Source organism: Camelina sativa, chromosome 14 (genome assembly GCF_030686135.1).
Source record: "Camelina sativa cultivar CO46 ecotype springtype chromosome 14, ASM3068613v1".
NCBI lineage: Eukaryota > Viridiplantae > Streptophyta > Magnoliopsida > Brassicales > Brassicaceae > Camelina > Camelina sativa.
The window spans coordinates 13,308,226-13,335,845 of NC_141893.1; the positions used below are offsets into that span (position 1 = coordinate 13,308,226).

The 27,620-nt window shown below is 36.1% G+C and overlaps 7 protein-coding genes and 1 non-coding gene across 13 annotated transcripts; 4 read left to right on the forward strand and 4 right to left on the reverse strand.

The window, feature by feature from the left end:
* Positions 1-175: 175 nt before the first annotated feature.
* Positions 176-4,606, reverse strand: LOC104743597 (apoptosis inhibitor 5-like protein API5). Its single transcript, XM_019235518.2, has 15 exons — positions 4,483-4,606; positions 4,081-4,180; positions 3,926-3,991; positions 3,535-3,626; positions 3,061-3,135; positions 2,814-2,963; positions 2,175-2,240; positions 2,009-2,074; positions 1,632-1,742; positions 1,384-1,473; positions 1,198-1,304; positions 997-1,111; positions 848-913; positions 634-731; positions 176-517 (listed from the first exon to the last, which is right to left on the reverse strand). The coding sequence occupies exons 1-15, from the start codon at positions 4,510-4,512 to the stop codon at positions 325-327; spliced, it is 1,425 nt and encodes a 474-aa protein (XP_019091063.2). The 5' UTR covers positions 4,513-4,606; the 3' UTR covers positions 176-324.
* A 250-nt stretch (positions 4,607-4,856) lies between these two features.
* On the reverse strand, positions 4,857-7,400 carry LOC147928151 (uncharacterized). Its single transcript, XM_087485837.1, has 6 exons — positions 7,288-7,400; positions 6,995-7,109; positions 6,407-6,550; positions 5,766-5,806; positions 5,388-5,684; positions 4,857-5,275 (listed from the first exon to the last, which is right to left on the reverse strand). The coding sequence occupies exons 4-6, from the start codon at positions 5,775-5,777 to the stop codon at positions 5,228-5,230; spliced, it is 357 nt and encodes a 118-aa protein (XP_087341963.1). The 5' UTR covers positions 5,778-5,806; positions 6,407-6,550; positions 6,995-7,109; positions 7,288-7,400; the 3' UTR covers positions 4,857-5,227.
* Positions 7,401-7,538: 138 nt separating this feature from the next.
* LOC104741493 (uncharacterized) lies at positions 7,539-8,860 on the forward strand. The gene is made up of 4 exons (XR_015580657.1): positions 7,539-7,861; positions 7,967-8,044; positions 8,166-8,277; positions 8,548-8,860. It is a non-coding gene; the product is annotated as an uncharacterized LOC104741493 (transcript).
* Positions 8,861-9,570: 710 nt separating this feature from the next.
* On the forward strand, positions 9,571-10,236 carry LOC104741495 (uncharacterized). The gene has a single exon (XM_010462373.3). The coding sequence runs from the start codon at positions 9,571-9,573 to the stop codon at positions 10,075-10,077; it is 507 nt and encodes a 168-aa protein (XP_010460675.1). The 3' UTR covers positions 10,078-10,236.
* On the reverse strand, positions 10,207-13,585 carry LOC104741494 (protein trichome birefringence-like 38). Its single transcript, XM_010462372.2, has 5 exons — positions 12,922-13,585; positions 12,298-12,469; positions 11,219-11,397; positions 10,916-11,074; positions 10,207-10,789 (listed from the first exon to the last, which is right to left on the reverse strand). Exons 1-5 carry the CDS (start codon positions 13,275-13,277, stop codon positions 10,501-10,503), a joined length of 1,155 nt encoding a protein of 384 aa, XP_010460674.1. The 5' UTR covers positions 13,278-13,585; the 3' UTR covers positions 10,207-10,500.
* A 6,709-nt stretch (positions 13,586-20,294) lies between these two features.
* On the reverse strand, positions 20,295-23,417 carry LOC104741496 (factor of DNA methylation 1). Of its 6 annotated transcripts, XR_015580661.1 has the most exons (10): positions 23,269-23,407; positions 23,044-23,161; positions 22,509-22,899; positions 22,293-22,403; positions 21,991-22,145; positions 21,873-21,909; positions 21,723-21,795; positions 21,498-21,635; positions 20,965-21,174; positions 20,295-20,725 (listed from the first exon to the last, which is right to left on the reverse strand). XR_015580661.1 is itself a non-coding variant. In XM_010462375.3 (8 exons), exons 2-8 carry the CDS (start codon positions 23,092-23,094, stop codon positions 20,525-20,527), a joined length of 1,257 nt encoding a protein of 418 aa, XP_010460677.1. In that variant the 5' UTR covers positions 23,095-23,161; positions 23,269-23,417; the 3' UTR covers positions 20,295-20,524. The 6 variants fall into 6 exon arrangements, 1 of the variants encoding a protein (XP_010460677.1); XR_015580662.1 differs by lacking the exon at positions 21,873-21,909 and having other exon boundaries at positions 23,269-23,417; XR_015580658.1 differs by having other exon boundaries at positions 21,723-21,909.
* On the forward strand, positions 23,404-25,515 carry LOC104741498 (bet1-like protein At4g14600). Its single transcript, XM_010462376.3, has 4 exons — positions 23,404-23,804; positions 23,965-24,088; positions 24,619-24,675; positions 25,173-25,515. The coding sequence occupies exons 1-4, from the start codon at positions 23,734-23,736 to the stop codon at positions 25,332-25,334; spliced, it is 414 nt and encodes a 137-aa protein (XP_010460678.1). The 5' UTR covers positions 23,404-23,733; the 3' UTR covers positions 25,335-25,515.
* Positions 25,516-25,710: 195 nt separating this feature from the next.
* Positions 25,711-27,379, forward strand: LOC104741499 (large ribosomal subunit protein bL34c). The gene is made up of 2 exons (XM_010462377.3): positions 25,711-26,052; positions 26,937-27,379. The coding sequence occupies exons 1-2, from the start codon at positions 25,839-25,841 to the stop codon at positions 27,194-27,196; spliced, it is 474 nt and encodes a 157-aa protein (XP_010460679.2). The 5' UTR covers positions 25,711-25,838; the 3' UTR covers positions 27,197-27,379.
* The last annotated feature ends 241 nt before the right edge of the window (positions 27,380-27,620 follow it).

Consider the following 27,620-nt stretch of genomic DNA (forward strand, 5'->3'; position numbering starts at 1 on the left):
ATTAGGGAATAAATATAATTTTTTCATATTAGAAATTTAACGTGATTTGATATCTTTGTGCCATTAGAATTTAAAATGACCGTTGACTTCTCATATAGGGATACCTTGTGAAGAAGTCATAAAGTAATAGTAATAATGAAACAATGATTAAGTCATGAAAAGCGAAAATCAAAGAGTTCAAATTTGTTTGTCCAATGTTAGGACCTTTCTTAAAAGCCAAAATTTCTACGGACAAAAAGGACAAACATACTCTGTTGTTATACAAGAACCGGGGAAGTAAAAAAAAGGAGTGTTAGTTAGCGACTCATTCCTTTTAAGAAAAACTTACCAGTAGCCTCTTCTTCCACGGCCACGGCCTCCACCACCACCCCGTCTTCCCTGGCCTCGACCTCCGTGACTGCCTCTACCACCACCGTATGACTTTCCCTCCGATGCTTTGTTCACAACCTGATGGCTCTGCCCACGTACCTTCTTTGCACCCACGTTGTTAATGGCTCCATTTGCAGGCCGTTTCCCTCTGTAATATCCAAATGAGACACAAACAACACATTAAGTTTTTCAACATTTGGAACACAAGAAAAGCTGATTTAAGACCCAAAAGAATATTGAAGATTCGGTAGGTTTGGTTTGTACCCAGTTGGTGTCGTTGAGGCTAACGGCTTAGTGGCTTCTTTCCACGAAAGGGTAATACTAGTGTCTCCAATGAAGGAAGGCGCTTTTGCATGTAACACCTGCAACATACCAGGACGGTTAAATTTGCCTAACACGCTTAATCTATTAATCAGATAGTTACATAGAGAAAAAAGGGACGAGAAAGAGAAAGAAGGAATGGCGCTCTGTTTCTCACCTTTGTCATTGCCAATATGTTATTGCAGGTCCTGAGTCCAGTTGTTGTATTTTGTTTCTTTGTTTTCTGAGAACAGCTTCGGTTACATTAAGCCAGGAAAAAAATGACGAGTTGGAATGGATAAAGGAGTGAGAATTTAATGTTCTCACCACGATTGACTTCTCTTCATCTGTCTTAGCAGCTGACATGGCTTTGTTGTGCTCAGACATTCCTTGAGTCAGTTTCTTCATCGTTGCCTTGGTTAGATCCTCAACACTGGTCAATCTGTAACGTCCATTTTTATTAATGAAAACAGTACTTTGAAACAAATTACCAAAAACAGAATGTCATACTACTTTTATCCACTATACCTCTCAGTGAATTCCTTGTGAAACTCCGAAAAGTCCTCCCCAAGTCTATCTGATGGCTGTCCAGTCACTATCTTGTACCCGCACAAGCTGTTTGTTGCATTTAGAGCCTATATATTTGACAGAACACACATTAGTAAGAAGGACGAAAAAGAGACTTGGCCAAGCAACTAGAGATAGTTAGACTACCTTGTGCGCTAAGTGATGAAGCACGTATAATAGGCACTCCACATATGTGAAGTTCATTTCTTCACCAGTTTTCCTGACAGGCATATATTTCTGAAAGCAAATGTATAAGAGTAAATAGTGTTTATATTCAAAATTGGAGATTCTCGTAGAATATACACAAAATAAATGATTATAAGTACTAATTACTGTGTCTATATATTAGCTACAAAGATGTGGAGACAACATAAATTATGGTGCTAAAGAGGTACCTTTAAGAGCTGAACTATTGAGGGCAGTATCTGACGTGATACCTGAGCTGTTGTGTATGGTGACATCTCAGCAAGAGCTCTGAGCAAATTAAGCTTCCTCTCTTCTGGCAGCTAGTAAAAAAGAATTTGGTAAATATTATGCTGACAAACGATGCTCATGCCTGGAGTTAATATAGATTCTACCAAATGAAGGAAAAAGATAGACAAGTAACAAATATTCTGTATGAACAAAAAAACAGTTACATGGGAGTTGAGAGAGTAATTCAGATTTGACTTCATGCCATTAACTCGTCTATTCTTATTATGCCCAAGAGAATCCAAGAGATCATGAACAGAAAAAAACTACAGTCAAACACATAAAGTAACATGTAACGAACCTTGTCAAAAGCAGGCATGATATTCATGTTCAAGTAGTTAAGAAACTTGGTACCTGGGGCACCTCTCTGCTAGGAAGAGAAGAGGACGAAGTTAGTATTAATAAACGTTAAAGTATCTCAAGTATATAAATCCAAGTGCTCTGCAGCAATAATTCTGATTCCATACCACAAAGAAAGGAAGAGCCGTTTGCAGGCATGATATAAACCTATCAATATGATCTGTATCTGAAACCTGGGAGAATAATATTTGGACATTAGAAGTAGTTCTGTGGCACAATAATGAAATCATCTAATAAAATTTCAGAAGTTTATAATTCCAACCTTTACTATCACCATACTACGGTTAAAAGACTTACTAATGTAAAATTATAGTAGATATTCCCATGGTAATTATAACAGATGCTATCAAATATTATGACGCAGCTAGATATGCATCAAGACAACTGTTGACCCTTCCCTATGTCCATTTCTAGACTGGGCAATATACTGGACTACAAAAAATCCTGACTATATGAAAATCTAAAGGCAACTTGCTCACATACTACCAATGAGACCTCGCATCAAACACATACACGTAAGATATACAACGACGACTAACAAATGTAAGAGTTGCACATGTACAGATTGTATATCATTTATAAGGTTTTCGTCGAGAGAGGGTGAAGTCTATGCTAGGACAAGTATCCTTTTAACATGCAAACGATTAGCAAACTTTATTCCCAGCTAACATGAATAATCATTACTGTCATTATATTAAAGGAAGAACTTATGTTCATCCCAGGAGAATGTGACATGAGAAACTCACATTAAACTGTGAATCCAAATCGGCCTGTCCTTCAATAACTTCTACAAGTTCTTGCATTCTTTCTTGAGAAGCTTTCCCTCCAAATATGCTCAAGCTTGTCAAGAAATCCATAAACATATTGAATTCTTCTCCAGTTACATCCCCTAGGCTCTGTAAGCATCCAAAAAACGTCATAAAAGAATAAAAAAGAGAAAGTCAGATAAATAGAACAAAGAAAAACTCCATGTGGCCAAAGATATATTCTAACCTTTTTGATTAAATCAGTTATATGTCTTTCCATTTCCTCTTGAGGCTTTAACAATTCTCCTTTAAGAGGGAAAACCTACATGGAAATACAAAATCAATTAATTAGGATAAGATATACAAAATCTTACCAAGGGATTCCTTGCATTCCCGTTAACTTGCATAATCAGAAAATTTTCATTTTACATCTTGTTCTATAAGATATGTTTCTTGATGACAAACAAAGTCTCCAAAACTTCCAAAATAAGAACGACTCCACTAAATATGTGCTAGCACCCAGTACCTACTCAAGTTGATTTGGCAGTATTTGTACCTGGTCTTAGCAATAGAACCAAAGATTATATGCCATTTCTATAACTTCATTCTTCAAATTAGCAAGCGGAAAGAGTGCTAACTTGATAGTTATGAATTTCTTAAGTCGAGCTAAAATATAGCAGAACCTCAGACATGGACAAAAAAATGTAGAAAAGACTCTGACCTTATCTCTGAGAAAGTGTAAGACCTTTTCACGGATTTGCTCATCAGTACTAAGACTGGCCTCGGTATGCTTAAACAATGCAGTCAAAGATGCTACACAAAAAGGTAAAAATAATTAAACATAAGAAACAGCTCGGGTACTACAATAACCATCAGTAACAACAACATACAGTACATCTTAAATTTTTGAGCACGCCACAACCGGCAGTCTGTAATTTATACACTTAGTTTCGTGTTTTATAAGATGGACAGAGTAACACTAATGAAAACAAAATATCTACAATAAGACTGAAAGACCAATTTCACTAATTTTCTCAATGTAACATCACGGGTGTCTTAGATGAATTGCTATCTTCAGACCATTAAGATGGATGCCGAAGAAATCAAATTACCCTTTTTATCCTGCCGAAATAATGACATGAAAGCCTTGTGCACAGCATCACGCTCCACCAATTCCTCTATTTGAATCATATAACTCAAGAGTCAGATGGTGAAAACAAATTAAGTAAATCATAAGGTCATAAATAACAAAAAATCTGAGAAATACCAGTATTGAGACATTGTACAAGAACATCGATTATCTTACATATAAACTCATGTGTATCCTTGCAGAACAATGGAAGCCCGCGGATGGCTTGAACACGTACCTACAAATAAGAAGAAAATGATAACTTTTTCTATAGAAAATAATCGAGAATAGTGCAGAACCAGGTATTTCTTCTCTCAAAACAAAAGAATAATTGTGAGCCCTCCTGACTAACCTCAAATTCGTGTGTCAAATCAAAACAAGCTATAAAAACCTCACTTATTTATTCAACCTAACACTAATTTTGAGCCTTAAAAATTAAACAAAGTTCATCTAAAATGCACTAGCACACCTTCATCTTACTTTTTGCTTCAGGATAAAACCATATATGTGTAAAGAAGAAGAGGACCAGTAGGTACATACCCCAACTTCCACTTCGTCGATTATATCCATGTAGGCATCAAAAGCTTCTGTTGCGAGACTAGTAAAGAACTTAAAGTAGCGTGGAATGAGCTGCGCTCCAAGCTGCTTGGTCTTGATGTTCGTCTTAGACAACTCAATAATCCCTTCATAGTCTTGAACATTCTGCAAACCATGAGACAATGGTCCTGTTCGTTTCGTCGTCGCAGGCGACAGCGACAGCGCCAAACATTACCGCAGGTTGTTGTTCGTTTAGTCGCCGCTATCTCTGCGGCTGACGCTACCACTGCCGTACGTATTCTGTTCGTTTTATTAACGTTGTCGCTGCCGCTACCGTAACTGCAGGTTTTGTGTTCGTTTTGCTGACGCTGCGGCAATTTTACACTCAGTTCTTATTTTATTTTTATAAATTTGTATCATAAACAAAAAGAATAGCCGAAGTCATAAAAATATAAGTAAAAATTTCTAATAAGGTAAACGGCCTTGACCATATTCATTCGTGATGTTTTGACGCAGAGCTTCCATCGCTCTATCACCGGTCGGCTCATATGCAATATGTTCTTCTTCTTCTTCTTCTTCTTCTTCTCCTTCTCCTTCTCCTTCTCCTTCTTCTTCTCTTTCTTCTCCTTCTCCTTCATCACCATGATATGCTTCTGTACTTTGCCAATGTACAAAATCATGATCTTCCCTATGTGAATCCCGTCTGAAGTTGTGTAGTGTCATCATTGCCGTTACGAGTTTAATCCACTTAGTGAGACCATATTTTGCTTCTAAATTTTCTTGCTGCAGGCCATTCCTATAAAGCATAAACAAAGGAGTGTTATATACTACTAAACTTAGGCAGAGTAACTATACATTAAGAAGAGACTGTGATCAAAAGAACAAGCATATATAGCACAAGCAAGTACCTCTATCCGTTGCTTCCACCAATCATCTGACATCTCCAACCTTCCCATATCATCATACCGAGCCTCAGGCCTATTATGAGTTAACATTCTAAAGGTGGCGTACTTTTCCTTACACGAATCATACTTATTCTTAAAATGAGGGATCCATTTGTTAAATCCCCTCATAAATTTCTCTTCAAACTTCTTCATGATGGTATCTTTCCCAGTTTGATTCATTCCTACACTTGTTCTATTTCCTTTTTTTCTCTCATCCGCATAATGTTGAAAGAATAATCGAGTTTCATCATCCGTCCAACTCTAAAACGATGCATAAAAAAATATGAAACCACAACCACTAAGATCCAAACTAAACACTAAGATAAAAGCCAAAACACTTACATCTTTAGACATCTTCTTTCTCAAAACACTTGAGTTTTAAACTGAGAAATCATCAAAAGCCAAACAAACAAGTGTTAAACATATCACATACACACATATCACATACATACATATCACACACATAAACAGAGATGATGAGTCTCGACTAAGTAATAACGAACAAAAAAACGAGTAGTAGCAGCAAAGGAATGGATTCATATCAGACCAATACACACACATCAGCAATAAACAAAAACAAAAAAAATGAACCGTAGTTACCATTGCAATAAACGAGTAGTAGCAACAAAAAAACGAGTAGTAGCAACAAACAAAAAAACGAACCGTAGTTACCAATAAACGAGTAGTAGCAGCAAAGGAATGGATTCATATCAGACCAATACACACACATCAGCCATTGCCAATAACATTAACCCAAGTAAAGTCAAAGAGAGAGAAAGAAGAAACCCTTATATTGCTAACCCATTGAATCTTAACCTACTGGGTATCGATTAATTTCAGTGAAAGTGAACTAAATCATGCTAACCCAATGAATCTTAACTCTTATCATGCTAACCCAACAATTCAAATCCCAAATTAAGTGAAGCAAAAAACCAATATACATGGAGATGGAGAAGGAATTAGAGAGAGACGAAGAAACTCACAGATTGGGAGAGAGATATGGAGACTGGAGAGAGATAGAGCAGATCGGAGCTTTGCCGTAAAAGAAGAAGCTAAGGCTGAGCTTCGCCGTGAAGAGAGACAGAGAAGGAGCTTCGCCGTGAAGAGAGACTGAAAAGAACAAAGAGCTTTGTCGCGAAGAAGATGAAGCTTTAGGGTTAGGTTTATCTGTGATTTCTCAAAAATAATAAAGTTATTTTTGTCATATACCATATATAACGCTGCGTTTTAGTCGTAGACGCTGAATTAAACTAACGTCTAAATAGACGCTGCGTTTGTCGCTGCGTTTTGACGCAGGTACTTGCGACTACATAACGAACAACAATACTTGCGTCTACTGCAGCCGCATGTACGTGCGGTAACCAAACAAACAGCCCCAATATATCATAGAAAACGATCAACACACAAGAAACAAAACCAAGCAAGCCTAAGAAGAGCCAAAACCAAATCAATCACACCAGTATCCATTTCCAGACCGATTATACACAAATCCGAAACAAACCAGAGACGATTAGGGAACACAATGAACAACTAAATCAAGCATAAACGATTGATTCCAAATAGAGGAGAACCTGAGACTTGTCCGTAGACTGGCTTAAGCGCTCGTCAAACTCATAAAGCTTCTCGATATGCTAGCATCTTCGGGACACTTTTCTGACATTTTTTTTCAGAGAGTTCGATAAGAAGCTGCGATGGAGAAGAAAAATCGAAGCAGGTGAGTTATATAGTATATACGCAGTTGGTTTGTATAAAAGAAACAGAACCTACACACATGTATTCACGCCTATGTACATATAATTGTGAACAAAAAGCTTCGGAACAAAGATGAAGAAGAAGATGAAGAAGAAGAAGAAGAAGACGGTACATGTCGATTCTGGAAGAGTGTATACAAGGTTGATTGATTGATAGTGTTCTTCTCTCTCGCAGGGAGGTTGTCCAAGGGTTTCTTCTGGGTTTATTGCTGCTCTCTCTCTCTCTCCCCCTTTTTTAAGCTTGAAGAAGAAAAGAAAAGAGCGAGTTTCACCTAAAACGATGTCGTTCTGTTTGAAATTTGAGTTTTGAAAAACGACACCTTTATTTATCGTTTATTTCAAATGTATCCCAGAATTTTACTTATAGAGAAAAAACAAACCAATTAAGCACTACATAGTTTCAAATTCAATGTCTCTTTCTTTGATTTCTGATTCGATTCGTCATCTTATCTGCGCCGATCTTCGTCTCCTCCGTCAATCTCCGTCGCGGTCATTTTCTCTCTCTTTCCGTAGTAAGCAGTTCTCTATCCACCAGTTATCTCAGATCTCACGCTCGATCAAAGTCACGGCAAGAGGAGACGGCGCTATGGAGACGACGACGGCGGAGGAGACAGTTTCAGGCGGTGTTCCTAACAACACGATGAAGCTATTGTTCGTTGAGATGGGTGTAGGTTACGATCAGCACGGGTACGTTAAAAATATCTCTCTGCTTTTTTTTTCTCATACTCTCTCTCAAAAAAAAAAAAAAAAAAAATCGCGTTCTTTGTGAGGTTATTGAAATAATCGAAACAGGCAAGACGTGACATCTGCGGCGATGAAGGCTTGTAAAAATGCGATTTCTTCGAAATTCGATTCCTGCTTTTAGGAGAGGTATACATACCCCCCCCCCCCCCCCCCCCCCCCCCCCCAAAAAAAAAAAACAACACTCTCCTCCTTTTATGAATCTGTTCTGAAACGATCTGTATAATTGAAAATTGTGTTGTTGACGAAGGTTCGATTCCTGGAGTTTCATTTGGGGAAATGAAGTTGCAGATAAAGCTTGGAGTGCCTCGTTCTCTTCATCACCAACTTGATCTCGACAAGGTTAAGTCTATCTTCCCATAGTAAGTTTCCCCCCTCCTAAAGTAACCAACCTCTATACCATAGAGTTCCTCTATAATTGGAGTTGAGAATTTGCTTTGTAGATAGATATGAGTTACTAATATGTTTTGGAAGGTTGAAGTTGGATTGAGATTCCATGTCAAAACATTTCAGATGGAACCACCATCTTATCTTATAGATGTAGTAGTACTGGATAACATCTATCTTGTGTTACTTAATCTTGGAGAGTCGGATTCGTTCTTTTTAACGGTTGGTTGCATTTCTCTATGAAGCGGGAAGATTGTTAATGTGGAAGTGGTGGATGGAGGACTGATTTGCTCGAGCGGCGTTCTAGTCGAAGAAATGGGTGATAAAAACGAAGATTGCTACATAGTGAATGTCGCAGTTTACGTTGGCTACTAGTCTCTTCTTCCTTGTGTGTGTCTGTTTGATCCCGAGCCGACTTCATCCTCGTCGTAGAACATTGCAGTCACTTTTAGTTGTATATTTTTGATGTCCAAACCAATTTGGCTTAGGCTTTGCATCAACAATATCTCATATTTTTCTGTTAAAAACATGGCTTATGAGAAAAAATGTTACACACTCTTTCGTAGGGCTGGGCATTCGGGTAACCCGTTCGGGTTCGGGTATTACCCATTCGGGTTCGGGTAAACGGGTTTAGAAAAATAGAACCCATTGGGTATTTTTAGATATATGGGTTCGGTTCGGTTTGGGTACTATCGGTTTCGGGTCGGTTTGGGTTACAAATTTTAGAACCCGATTAGTACCCGAACTACCGGGTACCCGAAAAAATATAATTAAATTTAAATAAATTTAGTTAAATTTTGACTTACATAACAAAATATTTTAGATATTTTGATTATTTTTTTAGGTATAAAACTAAATTATAATCATAATTTTGGGGTAATTGTATTATATTAATGATAAATATTATAAATATGTTTATATGTTCGGATTTAATGGGTACCCAAACGGGTATCGGGTATTAACCGACCCTAACTCGAACTCACGGATATTAAAAAATAGAATCCAATAAGGTTTTATAGGCAAACCCGTACCCAACCCGAATCCGGTTTTTTGGATCAGATTCCGGATTGGATATTCGGGTATGGTTTTTATCTCCAGGCCTACTCTTTCGACTTTCTTAACTGGATGTAGCATTTTAGTGTAGTGCGTGTTCATTGTAAAATGAGCGGGAAATTTTTCCCTCCTTAAAACCTAAAAAAGTTCTATAGCTTTTAAAGGTTAAGTATACATATGAAACAGTAAAAAACAAGATTTGCAGAGAGAACGAAATGAAAGGGAATAAGAAGATTAGTTCGATCTTCGATGTATCTGCGTCTCAGGAGGTTTATCTACAGAGATGTGGCTTCGCCGTACCAGGTCAACCACCTCCAGATTCCGATCCCTCCGTCGGAGTCTCGCAGCCGCCGTTAAACGACGGAACCGCATCTCACCCTGCGTCGTCCGATGATTCAGAGACGGATAGTGTGATAGGTTCGGGATTTGATGAGGAGGTTGCAGTGGAGAGTGAAGCGATTCGATTCGTCTCCCCGGTGGAAAGCACGGAGGAGGAGGAGAATGCTACAGATCCGACCGTCGAGGTCGCGGCGGAGAAGCTGAGGGATGTTTCTAGAGATGATGAGAGGTTTGGGAAGAAGAAACTTAAGATTCCTTTGAGGGATGTTGTAAAAGCCATAGTTATGAATTCGAAGAACACAGAGGAAGAAGAAGACGAAGACAAAGAGATTGAGAAGATGAGCTGCGTTCAAATCCTCTTGCAAAAAGGATTCAAATTTTGAAGGTGATCTCAATGTTTTCCCCCAAATCAGAACTGCTCTTAGACTTAGTGAAATCAAGTGTTAATCTAGGGTTCTTCATGGTCATCTCTGTTTGTCAGTTTGTGGTAGTCTTACAGAACAGCTTTCCTCTTATAATGAGAATGTCTCTTTTGTTATTAATCTGTTTCTAATGATGCATCATCACACAACAATATCACACTACTAAGACGGTTTTAAGATTTTATTGTTTTGTTTCTCCCACACGACAAATAATAGGCGCTTTACAATCCTTCATCTTCTTTATGCATCTAGTAGTTGTAGTCTTCTTCACGTAAAACTCCTCTCCAAAGGAAACTGTCAGATTCTTTTTTGCACCTCTAAGAATTGTAATTTACAGAATTAAGGTGTTTTGTTTTGACTTTCTTTATAATTCTTAAAACACTTTCACATGGAAAGCGCTGCGTAGAGAAGTTGGTTCCATGTATCAGGCAACCCGGGGAGGCACCAATGGCTGCAATCTGTTCCTCCATCGCCACCATAAGAAGATGGATGAGCATCTTTTCTCAACTGAGACAATGTGGTGATGTCAAGCAAGAACACTGGCTTTTTCATTGAACTCAATACTTTGGATACAACTCCTGCAGCTGGTGGCTGACCACTTGGGTAACTTGATCCACCTAACGGTTGCATTTGCCCACTACAACTCTTCCTTGGCTCGTTCCATTCCCTTCCCCTGTCACCCACAAGAAAAACACATTAGTTTTTTGAAATTTCTTTTCTCAAACCGCAAAACAATGTGACATAATTAGATCTCGATCGTTTCTTTCGTTTGAAACCATCGCAACTTTAGTGGACTTACTCGTAATGGGTGGGCGAAATTCCTTGGAAGAAAACTCGAGTTTTTGTTGTGTCGACGTTTTGATCAACCCATCGTGCCCAAGTGCTAAGTCCTTTATAGAAAGCATCAAGACGGTTCATGTCCCTCACCAAAGACGACCCATCTCGAATATAGTCCCACCTAAATTCATATAACAACAAAAGATAAATAAATACAGATTAAAGATAAAAGAAAACTAAAATAAAACCAATTAACGATTATCATTGAGTTATAATAAAGCAGTAGATTTAGATGAAATAGGTTGTTTATATTTATGGCACGGACCCTTGAGATTGGCCTTTATGAGTCCACCAATGCCAAGAGTTGAAAACAAGAACGTCCGTGTTTTTCCAAACATCCGCACCTCCATCAATGGCACCAAGGTTAAGCACACGCCCTACTCTCTCTTTCGCTATATCCACTATGTACGGTGTTCTATATAGATTCAACGTCACACCATATTCCTGTAGTTTTATATAACAATAGCAAAGCAACCAGATTCAAGATTTTATAATAGACTATTCAAAATATATAATTTCCATTACAAAGAAGAGAGTTATTAAATGAAAGAAAAAAGGTTTCTCTTAACAAAGAGAATAGTAGTATAAAGTAGACAGAGGGAACAATAAAGAACAAGTTGGACTGTTGGAGTTGTTTTAGTGTACCTTTTTCATTTGTTTTCATTGTTATTTTTGGTAAAACATTTTTGAATTATTAAAAGTAATACCATGAACAAATAAAAAGAGACAAAATTTCATAGCATAGTGGTAAGAAAATAGTGTACGAATTATATTTTTTAATTTATAAATAAATAAATATAAAAAGAGTTTGGAGGTCCATATCAAGTGAAGTAGACTAGTCATTTCATATTGTTTTCAGTTTCGTAATGTGATAAAGGACTTTGCACAATTCTGGTAAAGATAAAAAATAGCTTTCGAATGAAGGAAAAACATATCAAAGTTTGCAAGAAATCCCTAAGAAAAATTTATAGTGTTCTATCGAATCTTTCTATACTTAATAATAATACTCCCCCTATGCGTCACTTTTCTCATAATCAAAATTAGTAGCTGAAGAATCAAATAATTCAACAAAGTTTTTAAAAGATAATAAGCAAGTGGATGTGATCACCAACAACCATATGTTTAATAAGCATTATTAGCACTAAAACAGCTTTTTCAATTCTTTCTTAAATGACGAATTATATTATATAGTCCGTGACTAATACCATTCAATATTAATGACAGCCAGTTCAATTTTACGTTAATGACAACTATTCGTCGTGAGGTTTGATAATTAGATTTTGTTTTTATCCAAAGAACACAGATTATTTATATATAACTTTTTTTTTAAGGAATGAAAGAGACCTGGAAAGTGAGAGAAGAGAGTGGGGTACGCTTGGTAAAAGTGGTCTTGGCGTTTGGTACCGACGCATGGATCATACAGCCCAACGATTCCCACATGTTTAGACTCAGTGAGTCTCCTACGAACATGATTCGCTTCCCTCTGTATTTCCTCAGAAACGCCGCACCGTCGAACCTATAATTACGTAATTAACAATTCATCATCGTGCATTTTTTACGTATAAATTAATTTAGTTTAACATAAGTTGATGCCTTGATGGTATCTCTCTTTTCTCTATTCTTGATATCACAGAATCCACTTAATTACTTTTATTATAATAGTAATATAAACAATCCTTTTCATTTGTGAAAAGAACCCACGTTTCTTTAAACATAAGTACATATTATCAACACCAACTTCTAGTTAATTATACAATATATAATATGTATATATATATAGGAAAAAACACATTTTGAAATAATAATTATTGTGCTATATCATGCAAAGATTGTGAGATTTTCGAAATATCCTCCAACAAATTCTTGTGGTTTTTCCCAATTTTACTGTTTAGTTAAAACATTTTGAGCTATTGTAAACATATAGAGAGAGTGAACTTTAATAGTAAATTATGTGTATAGAGTAGAAACCTTGGTATGGCGCAAGACTCAGGTTGCCAAGAGTACTTGAGGAACTGTTTGTCTGGTCGGCCGAACTTGAGACAGTCAAACTCGCCGTCGATGAAAGGACACGTGGACGAATCGTAGAAAGGGTAAGAAGCATCGAACACCCATCGGCCTTGGAACAAGTTACATCCTGATGCTCTTCTCTGCTTCTTCCCTCTCAGTGACGACATCCCACCGTCGCCGGAACCAGCCGTGCTGTTGTGGCCGTTCACAAGGAGTACTGTCTTGTCCGAAGCAAAGGCCTCCTCGGCTCCCGACAAGATTGTGACTGTTAGAAGTGGAAGAAAAAGAAGAAAGAGAGAGATGAGTTTGGAACCCATCTTTTTTTTTATGAAACAAATAATACTATCTAAGGTTTTGGGTTTTTGTGAGGAAGCTTGTTGATGGGTTCAAGCTTTTATACACATTTGTCTGTATATATATGTATATGCATATACATATAGTATATTATTACGAATAAATATATATTTTACAAAAATATGTATATATATAGATATTTATATATTTTACAAATATGTATACATATTTCTTAATGTGCTTTAAATAAATATATATTTTTTTGGTTTAATGTGAAGATAAATAAATATTTATATTTTAGTGTACACAATTTGACAATTAAGTCGATATTACTCGGCTCCTAATGCTAAGGACGTAAAGTTGTTATAGTTTTGGGTTCGAGTTTACCGTGTACAAACGTTTGACATGGACTACTCAGTCACTTATGTTTCGGTGAAATCGGGATATCTAACTATTAAGATCTTTAGCCTTATGAGTTATGTTAGAGCTTTAGTAGAATAAAATTATGCAATCTATTTTTGTGATTAAAATTATGCATCTATAATGTAAATTTTTGATATTTCAATCTTTACTATATATGGCTTGGCGTAAGTTTATAATGTTCTTTTTTTTTTCTTTTTTTTTTGGTGGGAAAAATAGGTTGCTTGAAGAAACTTGCATTATGTAGTTGGTGTCTTGTTAAGCAACAGAATGTAATCCTTTGTTTTTGTAGAGAGCGACATTAATAAATTGACATCCGAAAGGTGTTAAGTCCATCTCATTGTTAGTTTTAGTCTTAAATCAGCGCTGTAAGTGTTACTTAATATGAGACGAATGCAGAGTAATTAACATAAGCTAATTAGGTACATACAATGTATCTATGTTTGGTAATATTTAATCAAAAGACTAGTCATGTAACTAAATGTCGATGTAAACAAGCTTTCGCTAGTGATGATAATGAACAAAAGATAATCCGGATCTAATAAAAAGTCGGTAACGAGAGTGCATTTTATAAAAAAAATTATAATCGGCGGTCGGAGACAGTTCATGTTAAACTTTTTGGTTCAATTGTTTAAAAAGACAGAATCACTTTATAGAGTAGAGGACAAATGTGAGTTTTCACCGTCGTGGGTTCACAAGTCACATGAAGAAAACACGTATGTTGGGTAGTGTAGTATGTTGTACATTATGCATAATACATGTGTATGGTATGTCTATGGCAGAGAGAAAGATCATGGAAGGATATGGGAAAGACTCATGAGTGGAAAGTGGTGCAGGCTTTGTCTTCCTAGGGAATCTAAAAAAACAAATTCTAGCAACTATCTATATACTGTATCTTTTTAAACAACTTGTTACTGTAAGGATTTTTTATACGACTACACAGAGAACATTTCGACAATTTAAAAGATGATTAAGAAAACCCAACAATTTAGCATTACGTAAATGTCTAGCCAACTTCATGATAACAGTCTGGATTAATAGTCAAATCATTAAATACCTTTTAAAAATACTAAAATTTACACAAAAATCATTATATATACTTATTTCTTAAGACTACGTTCAATTTTGTTCCGTCGGAGTTAAAATAAATTTTAAACAAAGTCTTAGTTGTCGAAAGATTATAATACTTTTTCTACCCTGAATTATTTGTTGGTAGATTGTTCATACTTCATATAAGACCTTAGATCGCAAAATTTGAATGAGTTCATAAAATAAACAAGTTTAATAATCATAGATTATTAACTTGTTTTTAGAATTGAAGATATAGTATTAGATGTAATAATTGATAAATAGCTAAAACCCAATCATGTGAAATTGAGGCCTAATCATAGTTATGATGTCAAACTTTACCATTAGACATGTAACTATATTATAGGGTCAGTTCATATTAAGCTGTGTACTTTTAATTAGACTCACTAAATGAATATGTTGTGTATGCAATTCATATAGTATAAGTTTATCCCACTTACTATAAAATCGGACATCAAGTCTATTTCGCATCATTACTCTTCCATAAATTGTTGAATCAAAGTTTTCTATATTAATCTATTAATGTCTGACGAGAAAACAAAGTATATATATATTTGACTTAAGAAAAAAAAGAGTAGAGTATTTACTTGGGGTACGATTCCACGAACGACGAAAAAGGTTTACATGGACCGTGGACATTCCGTTGGTCTGCAGGTCACGGGAACAACTTAATCATTTTTCATCAATCTTCACATGCTTCTACGCCATCTGCTGTGAGATCAGATTACTTTATTTTGTGTCACAAACATTAAAAATTATATACAAGATTTGAGACAGTACAAGACAGGTAATATTAGTTGGCTGTTTCTTCGTTTTTTTTTCTTAAAACACAATGCTTAGTTTTGTTTTGTTTCCAGTATGGCGATAAATAAATAATGTGATGAATTTCGCATATACAAAAAAAAAAATTACCTTATATGTATACGGGAAAATAATCTTACTATACTGTTATTACGTGTAGAAATAATCTTAACATGCAATCGATTCTATATACATTAAGAAGTGATACTGTCGGATGATACAGGTTTATACTGGACTCCATTATTTAAGAGGTGATTGAGTAAATATTAGTTATTAATCAGTCATATGATCTTCTGATTGATTTTGTTCTAAATAACATTCTCTCTTTCCTGAGTTCACTAGCTATGTACATTAGACAATGTGTTTTCTAGAAAGGAAAAAAAAAAGACCAAATAATTTCTTTGCTGTCAAGCAACTATAAAAATTGTACCAATGCAACCAATCATTCCCCTGCTAACAATCATAATATTTTATATTGCCGAATCATCTCGACTGTCATCTTCAAGCAATGTTTTCAACTTTGGTATTTCCTAGCTATTTTATGATATTTTCGATAGGATTTTGGCTTTTTATTTCTTTTTCTATTTGTGAACGAGAGATTGTGAAGGAACCTTCAAAGCAAGTGCTTGCAAAAGTTGACACGTAGGGGAATTTGGATAATTTTATCTATTTTGTCTACGTTATTTGTTGCAAAGTACTTGGAATATTTAGTTCTCGAAAAAGATTTACAAGAATTAAGAGTTCGTACTATTGTTTGTCTCTCTGTGTCACGGACGGCGGCTCTCGTGAGACTTTTCTAGTTTATATAACGGACAAAAATAACTATGTGGTCTTAATAGGCTTTTGTTAAAATCACCGGGCTACATATTGAAAACATGAATTCGAAGTTGTTGCCCTGAACCATAGGGTTTTGTTAAGTTTTTTTTTATAAGGATTTGTGTGGTACTTGTTAACTTATTATGATTAAGTGGTCAAAGATCACAAAAATGATGTCGTATAAAAGCATGATGAATATAATATCACGTTAATTGATGAAATTATCATCGTCAAATAATTATTTTAGCAATTTATTGTTTTCCTATTGCTAATTATAATTTAAACCAATATAGAATCGGCTGTTATCCCTACATAGCAACTGATTCTAATAAATTTCAAGGTTATTTTGTTATATTTGAATATTTGCGTTCTATAGTTTATTAATCGAGAGCGATTGTATGAAATATGAACTCGAGAGAAATAAAGTAAGATAAAATTTTACAAACCATAGAAATCTTACATTTTCGTGCATATAGTGATAGAGATCTCGCTCTTCTGATTTTTTGTCTTGTAAATTTTTGTTCTTCAAATTTAGCTAACCTAACTATTTCTATAATATAATTTAACTAACATGAATATGTATGTTGACAAAAACAAAATCACATACACACACATATCTCCCTACGAGTGCACCGCACCGCACCATGCAGGTCTGAACCATATTGGTCAACTAAAATAGATAGGCCATTTTGGGGTCTCATGAGGCTCGTTTATTGGGTTCCACACACGTTGCTCCAATGAGTGGAGCTTTTGTTTGGTGGCCAACGTTGCTTCTAGGTAATGCTTACCCAAGTTCCGTATCCACTAATACAACTATTTTATATATTTTGATATTACAATATACTCGATCGATTAAGTAACATCTTCTTTCTTTTTCCTTCTAATATAGAACACAAATCATAAAGTTGGACTTTGCCAAAAGCAAAAAACAAAAATTTGGACGAAGTGATAGTTTTTTTCTTATTGTTCTCTATAAGATTTTATTATGTGGTTTAGAGTTAGAGATTTCAGTGGAGATGTCAGGGTGGTGGATTCAACAAAAGCTTTGTTCATGCGCGTGAAATGTAGTTAATGGATCATTTAGGTCATGGATCCATTGTCATTAGACATACTTTTTCAGAGCCACTACAAAAAATTTGATTTTTTTAGCGAATACATACTCTAATAGTTAGTTTAGATCTCAGCTTCGGATTTTGATCACACAAAAAATGATTAAAAGATTAATGCTAAGTGATATATGCAATTGGTACAACAACTGTCAAATGGATGTGACAACGAAAAATTTAGTTGTGTTTTAATGTAAATTATATACAGAAAGCGCAATCCATAAATTATTATGGGGAGTATATTACGGTTTGTATATTGCTTGTGAGCGGCGGATACCGCGGTTGGAACTTGAGCTAGATTCAGAGATGGTGATTGACTTTCTTCAAGCAGGGATCAGTGATGCTCATCCATTGTCTTTCCTAGTACGCCTGTCCCACGACTTTTTATCAAGGGACTGGATAGTCCGTATATCGCACGTCCATAGGGAAGCTAATCGTCTTGCTGACGGATTAGCGAACTATGCTTTTTCTTTATCTTTCGGTTTTCATTTGTTGGAGTCTGTTCCAGATTGTGTCAAGTTTTGTTTGCTTGAGAATGTTAGTGGAACTATGTTCCCAAGACAATTTAGATTGTAATTTTATATGTTCTGAATAAAGTTAGGGAGGCTCCCTCTTCCTACCAAAAAAAGAACATAAATAAATCATATTGGTTTCATAACATAAAATAAATCATAATGTTTTCATAAAAATAAGGATGTTTGATATATTAATCCTAGACCTTAAACTGAAAGAACCATATAAAATCTATAGATAAATAAATCAAAGAGATATAGAGAAGTTTGAAAGATCTTATTATATATTTAATAATATTGGTAAAATAATAGAATTTTTTTATACAACTAGAGAATTGTGCATATCCGAAGTAGATAATATACAAGATATTGTTATACACAAAAAAATATATGGCCACTGTTATGCATAATTAATTATACAACTAGAAAGATAGTCACGTTCACGTACGTACGAGAGAGATTACTTGTCATTCCAGATTGGCTGCTGTGCTAAATGTACATACTGGTTATTTAGATAAGATATGTCTTTATTTAGACAATGATTTTATAGTTATCTTTTTATATATTATATAGATAATTATGCTATTCCAAGTGTGGCTTGTAGAGTGTATCAATTAACAAATGTGGAACAAACTTCGCTCCGCAGTTCCTCTTTCCTTCAACTGTCAATTATTTAACTATCCAGTTGACAATTGATAGATGAACAACTATCTAACTTAAAAATCTTTGCTTTAAAAAAAAACGATGATATTTAGGAATCCAAAAAAAATACACGCAAAAATATCACAAATGTGCTTATATGAATGAGAGTGGGTAGTTCAAGAATCTTCATTCATCAGTTTAATGATATTTCAAGAATGATTATATTGAAAATAAATCTATAGAGTGTTCGATATATTTTTAGAAATTAAACTCGGGTATGTGGGCTAGTGAAAGCTTTGGTTAGCGTAGTACGTACGGTCATATTATATACATAACAGTTCAAGAATATATATATTTTTTTTTGCACTCCAAATAAAAATAGAAGAATTGAAAAGTATTATAATGTTCGTTTGTATAATTTGATATTTTTGGATTTTATATACCACTACTCATCAGTGGACTAAAGCTTGGGAGATAATAATGATGACAAATCGAATACAGGAAACGAAAAGTCAACCTAGTTGTGATTTGTGAAGTACTGTAGTAGTGGTGGGCTTTATTAACCAACTTACAAATTTACAATACATCAACAATATGCTAATGTACGTCTCTTTGTTGCTTAGTGGTGACACCATATATGACAATACCTCTCTTTTTCAGTTACATCATCATGGACCTGTCGGTCGATTTTACAAGATATCAACTCTTCTTTTGTTTCTGTTTACTTGAGTACTTCATCTAGTTAATACATTCGTATCACAAATGTTCATTTGCTCACAGACTCACAGTGACAGCCATAACCAAAAGCTTATGTTGTAGAAAGGAAACATATATATATATATCCGTGTAAAAATTTTCCAATAATTGAGAAATGCGTTTGAAATAGATGCACATTCGTTATAGACAACCTTGTATGTTTGAAAGTTTAATTACTAGCTTTCCATTAGCAAATTAATTTGTGTTCATAATTTTTGAACGTTTCCTTGTTGAACTATTGTTGGTGAAGTTTTTTCTTACCATTGCTAAAAGTATGGGTACAATAATTCTGCTTTCAGGAAACAAATAAAGACACAACGCACGTAAAAAATACGATGGAGGAACTGGCAGGTCAGACGTTTGAATATATGACTAATATGAGATACTCCAACGTAACATGGACCGTCTGAATAAATAATACACTCAATGTCAGAAGAAATCAAAACACATAGGACAAACACGAGTCTGATGGCACAGGACACAAACCATTCGTTTAGTCTTTAGATAAGTGTATAAGGGACAACTGCTCATTAGTTAGAAAATTCAAACCTTATTTTAATAGAAACAACAAATAAAAGTCCAAATCTTTGAAAATGTCTATTTAAGATTATTTGTTTATAAAAAGTTACAATTACCTTCACAATAATTCAAGTGATTAAGACTCTAAATTTTCGTTTTTGTCCTAGATGTCAAATTCGTGGACCGCCTTGATTGATCCTACGCAAAAGCCAAAGCTAATACAAAGACAACTTAATTACCCCGATCAACCACCTAGAAACAACAAGTCAGGACTACCATACGTGAGAACTGATGAGTTACCACTACAGTACAAGTGGGGGATTGATCTATCTTTCATGTCAGCATGTAACCGTGTAATGTCAAAACCGAGGGATGTAACTGTGTAAAACCAAAATAAATGGTTATGGTACCTAGAATATTGATATATAAACGATTATGGTACCTAGAATATTTATGCCAATACCAAAACATGAGTAGAAAGACCACGACCCGAATTTCTAATCCTCGGTCAAAGGTTGTGCAGCGTATGTAAATTTAAACCAGCACATTACATAAGTTAGCTCTATATTAACTGCCGAAGATATAGCACACCTTTCAGATTCTTCTGCGTTATTTGATGTTGTTCGAAATAAATTCAATCACTTCCTGAAGTGTTGCTTTCCTTTCTTCTTTGAAGTTCCAAAGTTCTCGGATTCCACTTGCATTATACTCATTCATCTCCTCGAGTACTGTTTTAACTGCCTTATGTACCTCTTCCCCCCACTCTCCTTTAAGCTTTTTCAACTGCTCATCCTCTTCGTCTACCACTTCCTGTAACCAAAACAAAGTACCTCCATTACTGCTAACACTCACAGGAAGTTCCACCAGTCTTTTCTCCCTCTTATCCAACATATAGATGCAAGTATGAAGTATCACATTCACAGGTTTTTCCTTTGTATTTGATTAACCATTGGTGCAGAAGGGTAGACAAAGAAAGACCAGACACTAACAATCAATCCATGAGATAAAAGACTTGCAAAGTGGGATAGTGACAGTGTTAGAGAACATACTTTTGCTTTGTCCCCGGTTCCTTCCCTTTTAAACGGATGCCATGCTGAATCCTTGAGCTTCTCCTGCCATCTAGAGCAAAGGGTAGCAGCTTTAGCCGTAGCTTTATGTGCAGAATATTTCTTCTTGCAAACATTCAGGAAGGGCTTCTCATCAAGTTTTCCCATCAGTTTTATCCCGATATCGGTTTGAGCATCCAACTCAGGCCAACCCTGAAGAAAAGAGCTTTTCAAACCGTAAACAACATATATGAAACAACTTAATCACATCACTAGCAGGTTGGTCCACCTTATATTCATTCGTACATGCAGCAACGTATTAATAGACAATATAATGGAATAAGTCTCTGTCAATTTTATCATCGAGTCTTACATCAACAACCAGTTCATACAACTTGGGAGCTGTAATTGCAAATTGAAGATATCCAATAAACTATAGTGTTTGATCAAGTAAATGCCATTTCAGAAACGTAATAAAAAAAACAATTATTTAGGATTATTTTGTTACAAAAAGGAAGTGCATGAAAAAGATGTACCTCAATAAATACTTTCCGCGCTGCTTGCATGTCATTGCTTTGGCGTACTAGGTCTAGGTTCTTCATTTCCAGTACCTGTTTGGTCTCTAGGTGCTTCTCAAACTGACTAAACTTGTTCAAAACCTCTTTTGCCTCCATCTGAAGTTTAAGGAGAGAGGTTCAAACTCAAGACATAAATAAGGGAAGGCATTTTTCCTTGATTATGGAATTAACTATGAAATATACCTTATGCTTTTCTAGACGTTTTAACAGGCGTTCGTCAGGCTTCCCGACTGAATGTTCATATCATCATTCTGGACTGAAAAGCATAAGGTATATTTCATAGTTAATTATGAAATCAAGGAAAAATGTTCATACCTTATCCTTTTCGATTACCATTTCATATCTGGACTGAAATGTTCATATCATCATTCTGCCAAAGCAAGAAAATATGAAATGGTAATCGAAAAGGATAAATGCACCGACTGAATGTTTCTTATGTATCAATACTGACCATGAGTAGTAGCTTATTCTCTGCTTCATCAAAAAAATTTGCTTCCAATATTGAATCCAGCTTCTCCATCTCGGTGAATTTTTTCTCTAGCGCCTTTTTTTCTGCTATGATCCTCTCGATAATGAGAAGCAATTTCTGATCCATTTGCTTTCTTCCTGCACACAAACAAAAGAAAAAAGAAACCTTATTGACAAAAGTCTTCATTTTTCTCAGTGGGACTTAACCACTCACTACTTCAGACATATTCAGAAGATCAAAAAAGTTTACTCGAGGCCATCTGAAACAAGATGAAAGGTACTGACCTTCAACAGCAAGAGATGTGGCTTGTTCTAGGTTTGTAATGGAATTGGCATTAGCAGACACCCCGGTGAATGGTAACTTAAAGGGAAATGCACTATCTTGTCTGATAGACTCTGAAATTCCAAGGTCAACAGAATGATAAAACATTGATTGTGAAAGTCCTCGTATTGGCTAACATTGGTATCTTAATAACAAGGTAAAATGAGAACAATAGATACCTTTGACATTCAAATTGGTATGTGTTTCCCCCATGGTAGCATCGTCATTAGCATTTCGAATCAGAGATTCAAGAATTGAGAAGACCTGTCTCTTAGTCCTGACATGGTTAATGATTCCCGGTTTCAATCCAGTCAGCAAACCACTTGGAGTTGGTGCGGTAACATTATCTATCAGCTCCAGCTGTTGTTCTTTCCTAGGGACTTCGTCATCACCTTTGCTCTTATACTTTAGTGGCTTTCGCCGCATCGAATATAACTCACCCGATGACCCCGCCGCTGCACTGCTACAGAACTGAGAAGGACTTGCTTTTTCACCAACAGGAATTGATGAAAGGGAAGGCTCTGTTACTTGTCCTCCTCTTAACTCACAATTGTCCTTCTCCCCCGAAGTCTGAAAAATTTGGGATAAACCCCAGAGACCAACAACACAAAACCCATTAACAAATCGCAAAAATAAGCAAGTTTTGGACGAAGAGCCAAAAAAATGTAAGAAGTCATCGGGGGGGGGGGGGGGGGGGGGAAGGAAGAACCAAACCTGAGAACTCGATGACGCAACCCCAGAAGAAACCCTTCTCTGTTCCTCCATTGCCACACCAGAAAGATCTCTCTTTTACCCAAAAACCCCACCAGGTTTTTGTTATACTATAGGAGGGCTGCGACACCAAGAGGCAAAGTAGGGATCATTTCATCTTAAAATCGTATTAAGCAAAACCAATTGTCTAATTAGTCAAGTGTTTGATACTCCACTAAAAACTCTCACCTTCAAGCAAAACACATGTTAACGACGATGTACAGTACAATACAAATACAAGACCAAAATGCAAAACAAAAAAACATTTTACATGTCTTGTGTTATTAAAGCGTAATTAAAAGCCCATAAGCGAAAGTAAACAGAGAACGGAATATTACAACGAAACTGACATTGTTATAAACTTGAAAAATATGACGAAGACTGGCCAATATGACAACGCCACGTGTATACTGACGGTCCTTTTATCATTGAACCGAAGAGAAACCATCATCCCCCGCCAGCTTCGTTTCATCGATCGTCGGATTTACACTTTTCGTTTCTCGAAATTTCCCCTCTGATTGTGTTCTGTTCTTTTGATTAACGATTTCTCGATCTCGATTCTTCTGAGAGAATACCATCTCGATTCTTCAAACCCTCTGCAGATTCCGAATTTAGTTTTTTTTTTTTTTAAATTATCTCTTAGAAATCGCGTAGATGGCGTCAAATCCTCACAGAGGCGGTGCGGGTGGTTCCTTATACGGCGGCGCTGATCCTTATAGATCCAGGTATTGTTCTATTTTCTCAGTTTCCTCTTTTTTGAAATCGATTCTGATTTTATATATATACAACTCGGATCATCTGGATGAGTGGAAAAGCTAGGGATTTTAAGGGTCTCTAGATTTGTATATACTAACTAACTAGGTATTTGTTTTGTTTGGTATGCAGAGAAGGGCTTAGCACTAGGAGTGCTGCAGGTTCAGAGGAAATCCAGCTGAGGATTGATCCTATGCACTCTGACCTTGATGATGAGATCCTTGGTCTCCATGGCCAAGTCAGGCAATTGAAAAACGTTAGAGAAACCCTCATTATCCACATTTTTTGATTATGTGTTTATGGTTCTGCAGTATTTTGGCTTCTCTTTGAGCATTTAGTTGATCATACTGGGCAAATTTGTCTTCGTTTTTTTTTTTCTGTTAGTTATTGTTTTATGGCCAGTTGATTAGGGATGAGGTGAAAGTATGTGTTAAGCAATTGCAAAATGACTCTATGGCTCTGTTTCTGTTACCCCTTTTTTGGTCTTGAAAGTGGCTGCAGCTTTGGTTATTCTTTTTGGATTTTTTTTTTTTTATTTTTTGGTTCAGGGCACTACGATGATGTATATATTTACTCATCAGTGAGTCTGTTTAGATGACTTACCAATGAAACTCCACTTACTTGATGTCTTTTATTGAAAATTTCCTTCCTTACTCTTTTATACCATACTTGTTGAAAGGGCTCAGTCGACATTCTCTACAATTCCTTGTGTCTTTACCTTCAATTTTGCACATAACTTATACCTGATGATTTTGGTTATTTCATTTATCCTTTATTTTGATGCAGATTGCTCAAGAAATTGGTTCAGAAGCTAAGTTTCAGAGAGACTTCTTAGATGAACTGGTATGTTGTTGGTTGTCGCTTAAGTTCTTTACGTATGTATCATAAACAAATCCGAACAGCAGCAGCATGCACTTATTCTTTACGTTGTAGGCCAGTCACTGATTACATAGAATATCCGAATATCTGTCTCCTTTTACTTGTTTCAAATGGTTGTGCTCATTATTTGGGAATTATCAAAACGTATGGCTTACAAACCAATGAATCTTGATAAATGTAGAGGTTAGAATAAGTTCAAACTTATAGGCGGAATCTGGTCTGAATTCTTGTGGGTAGGAATAGATAGATATCTTCCATCTCGGCTAATTAGGTGAATGGAGCAGGCAATGATGTCAGCTTATCATTGTGAAAGAGAATATGGTGTTTTAACATGTTTAGTTCGTTCTAGTGTTTCTTTTGAGACCGCACAAAACCATGAATTTAAGTGCTTGTTATACATAATACTGTTCTTGTCTGAAACATGAAGCCTCAATGATGTTTTGTTTTTGTTTCTGTGACAGCAAATGACATTGATCAGAGCGCAAGCTGGGGTGAAGAACAACATAAGGAAACTGAACCTGAGCATAATCCGTAGCGGCAACAACCATATCATGCACGTGGTTCTTTTCGCACTCGTCCTCTTCTTTATCCTCTACATGTGGTCCAAGATGTTCAAAAGATAGATGGAATACTTGTGTAAACCTCTTAAGAAAAAAGCCCCTTGATGAGAAATGTTGGTGATCAGTTGTAGAAATATAAATCCTTTAGATTACAACATTTTGTGGCTCTTCTAGCTCTCGTTCCCTGTTATTATATAGCGTGCTTGTTTGGAAACTTAACATGAAACAAAATTTGATCACAAAACCGCGTAAAATACTTCTACTCCATTACTTTTGTAGACCGATTCAAAACCTGGTTTTTTTACCTAACCTGATTTTATTGTCTGCCGGTCTAATCCCATTCCCAATCGATAGCATCGACCATCACATTTGTTTCTGACTTGACAAAAGAGATTAAGAGAACAGTTATTGGGCTTTATGGTCTAATGGGCTGAAGTTTAGGGTGGTAGCGTCCGCAGAGGATAAAGTCTCTACACTATGTATGTAAAGGGTACCGGAGAAAAAAAAAAAGAATTTGGGTTAGGAGATAAGGAGAAAGAAGAAGAAGAGTGAGGGGGAACTTCATCAATGGCTTCCTTATCCACTTCCGTTGTAGCTTCGGCTTCGTGGCGTTTATGGAATCCTTCTTCCAATGGCAAAATCAGCGTTCCTTCAGCTTCGATCTCTCTGCGTAATGGTTCAGTGAGACGGAATCAGTGTGCTCTTAGCTCTTCCGCTTCTTCGCAGCTTCTCCACTGCTCGTTTCTCTCTTCACCTCTCTCCCTAGCGTCGCCATTCTCTGGTAAAAATATACTTCAAATTGGTATCAAGTATTGTTTGTGTTTAGATGGTAGTACTGTTGTTTTGGTAATGTAATGTATTCAGTTTTCTCTCCCAATTTTGATTTTTGGTTCTCGCGTCTTCTTTGGGTTTGTTTCTAGCTTACTTTTCGAACTTATTTCTTAGAGATTTGTTTTTTTTTTTTTTTTTTTTTTTTTTTTTAAATTTGGGAATTTTGTAACATAGTTGTTGTCATGGTGAATTCGATTAGGAAGTGAGGGCAGCCGTGTTTTTTTTTTTTTTTTTTTTCCTGAAATTTTCCGAATGTCAACAAGTGAAGATAACATTTTGGCAAGTTAGGCCTCAATGTAGCTCATGTAGTTGTAGCCGCAAGTGAATGTTGTATTTAGCTCATTTACAGTAGCTGCTGCATCTCATTCTAGAGTTTGCCTTCCTCTGTTGAATTCTATGAGATCCTACGAAGCAACCTAGTTCGATTTAACTTTCTTTGTTTCTCATTCATCTATCCAGCTCATGTCTGTTGAAAGCAGTGATTATATATGTTCAATGATTATGCATCTTGCGCACAAATTGCTTCAAAGTGTCACATGAACTTTAGTGCATTGTTACTAGTCTAGGTGTTGAGCATTGGATTGTAGCTTTGCCAGGTCTGCAACAGATCTTATGGTTAGTTGGGATCCTAGGAGTATGCATTGGGGTCATTTTGGATTTGTCTGGAGTCTTGGTTCTGGCCAGTGGTCGAGAGTTTAGGGATCCCTTTCATTTAATCAAGCCTCTTGTATAGTTTTAGTTCTTTGGTGAATTGAATGAACCAATATTATTAGCTTGATACACTACCAAACCTATAACGTCACATTTATCAAAATAGTGTTGATGCGTTTTCAGGTTTGTCCATCGCGTTTGATCTCAGCGGTCAAAATGGTGGACTGAATGGCCAGAGACGCAGAGGCCTTGTGGTGAGAGCTGGAAAAGCTGCTCTGTGTCAAACAAAGAGAAGCAGATCAAGAAAATCTCTGGCTAGGACTCATGGTTTCCGTAGGAGGATGAGGACCACTAGTGGTAGAGCGACCATTAAGCGCCGACGTGCCAAGGGACGTTGGAACCTCTGTCCCAAGTCCAACCCTAGCAGTGGCAAACGGGCTTGAGTGTTCGTTCTTTCTCTTCTCACTCTATCTGTAATCTTGTTTGATATGCTTTTTTACTTGTTTTTATTATTTTGCCAGAAGATACAATGAGAAACATGATTTGATGATTCTCTTAGCTCTTTTCTTCGTTTAGCTCTCGTTATGTATTCTTGATTTTGTTATTAAGTCAATGTTCATGGAATCTATCTCAGCGCCACTGTGGTACCTGCGTCAATTAATTTGAACCTCATCGAAGGCTAAACTTGAAAGTCATCATACCTGATACGGACTTCCAAATCCACACATACGTTAAACATCATCTCCTGTATGCTCAAGTTTCTAATACAATCATTATGCAATATTGGCACTTCCTCATCTCTTGGTGGTGGCATGGGACGATGTGAAATTCCCAGTGACACAATTAGTCTTGTCTGTGAGAGGAGTG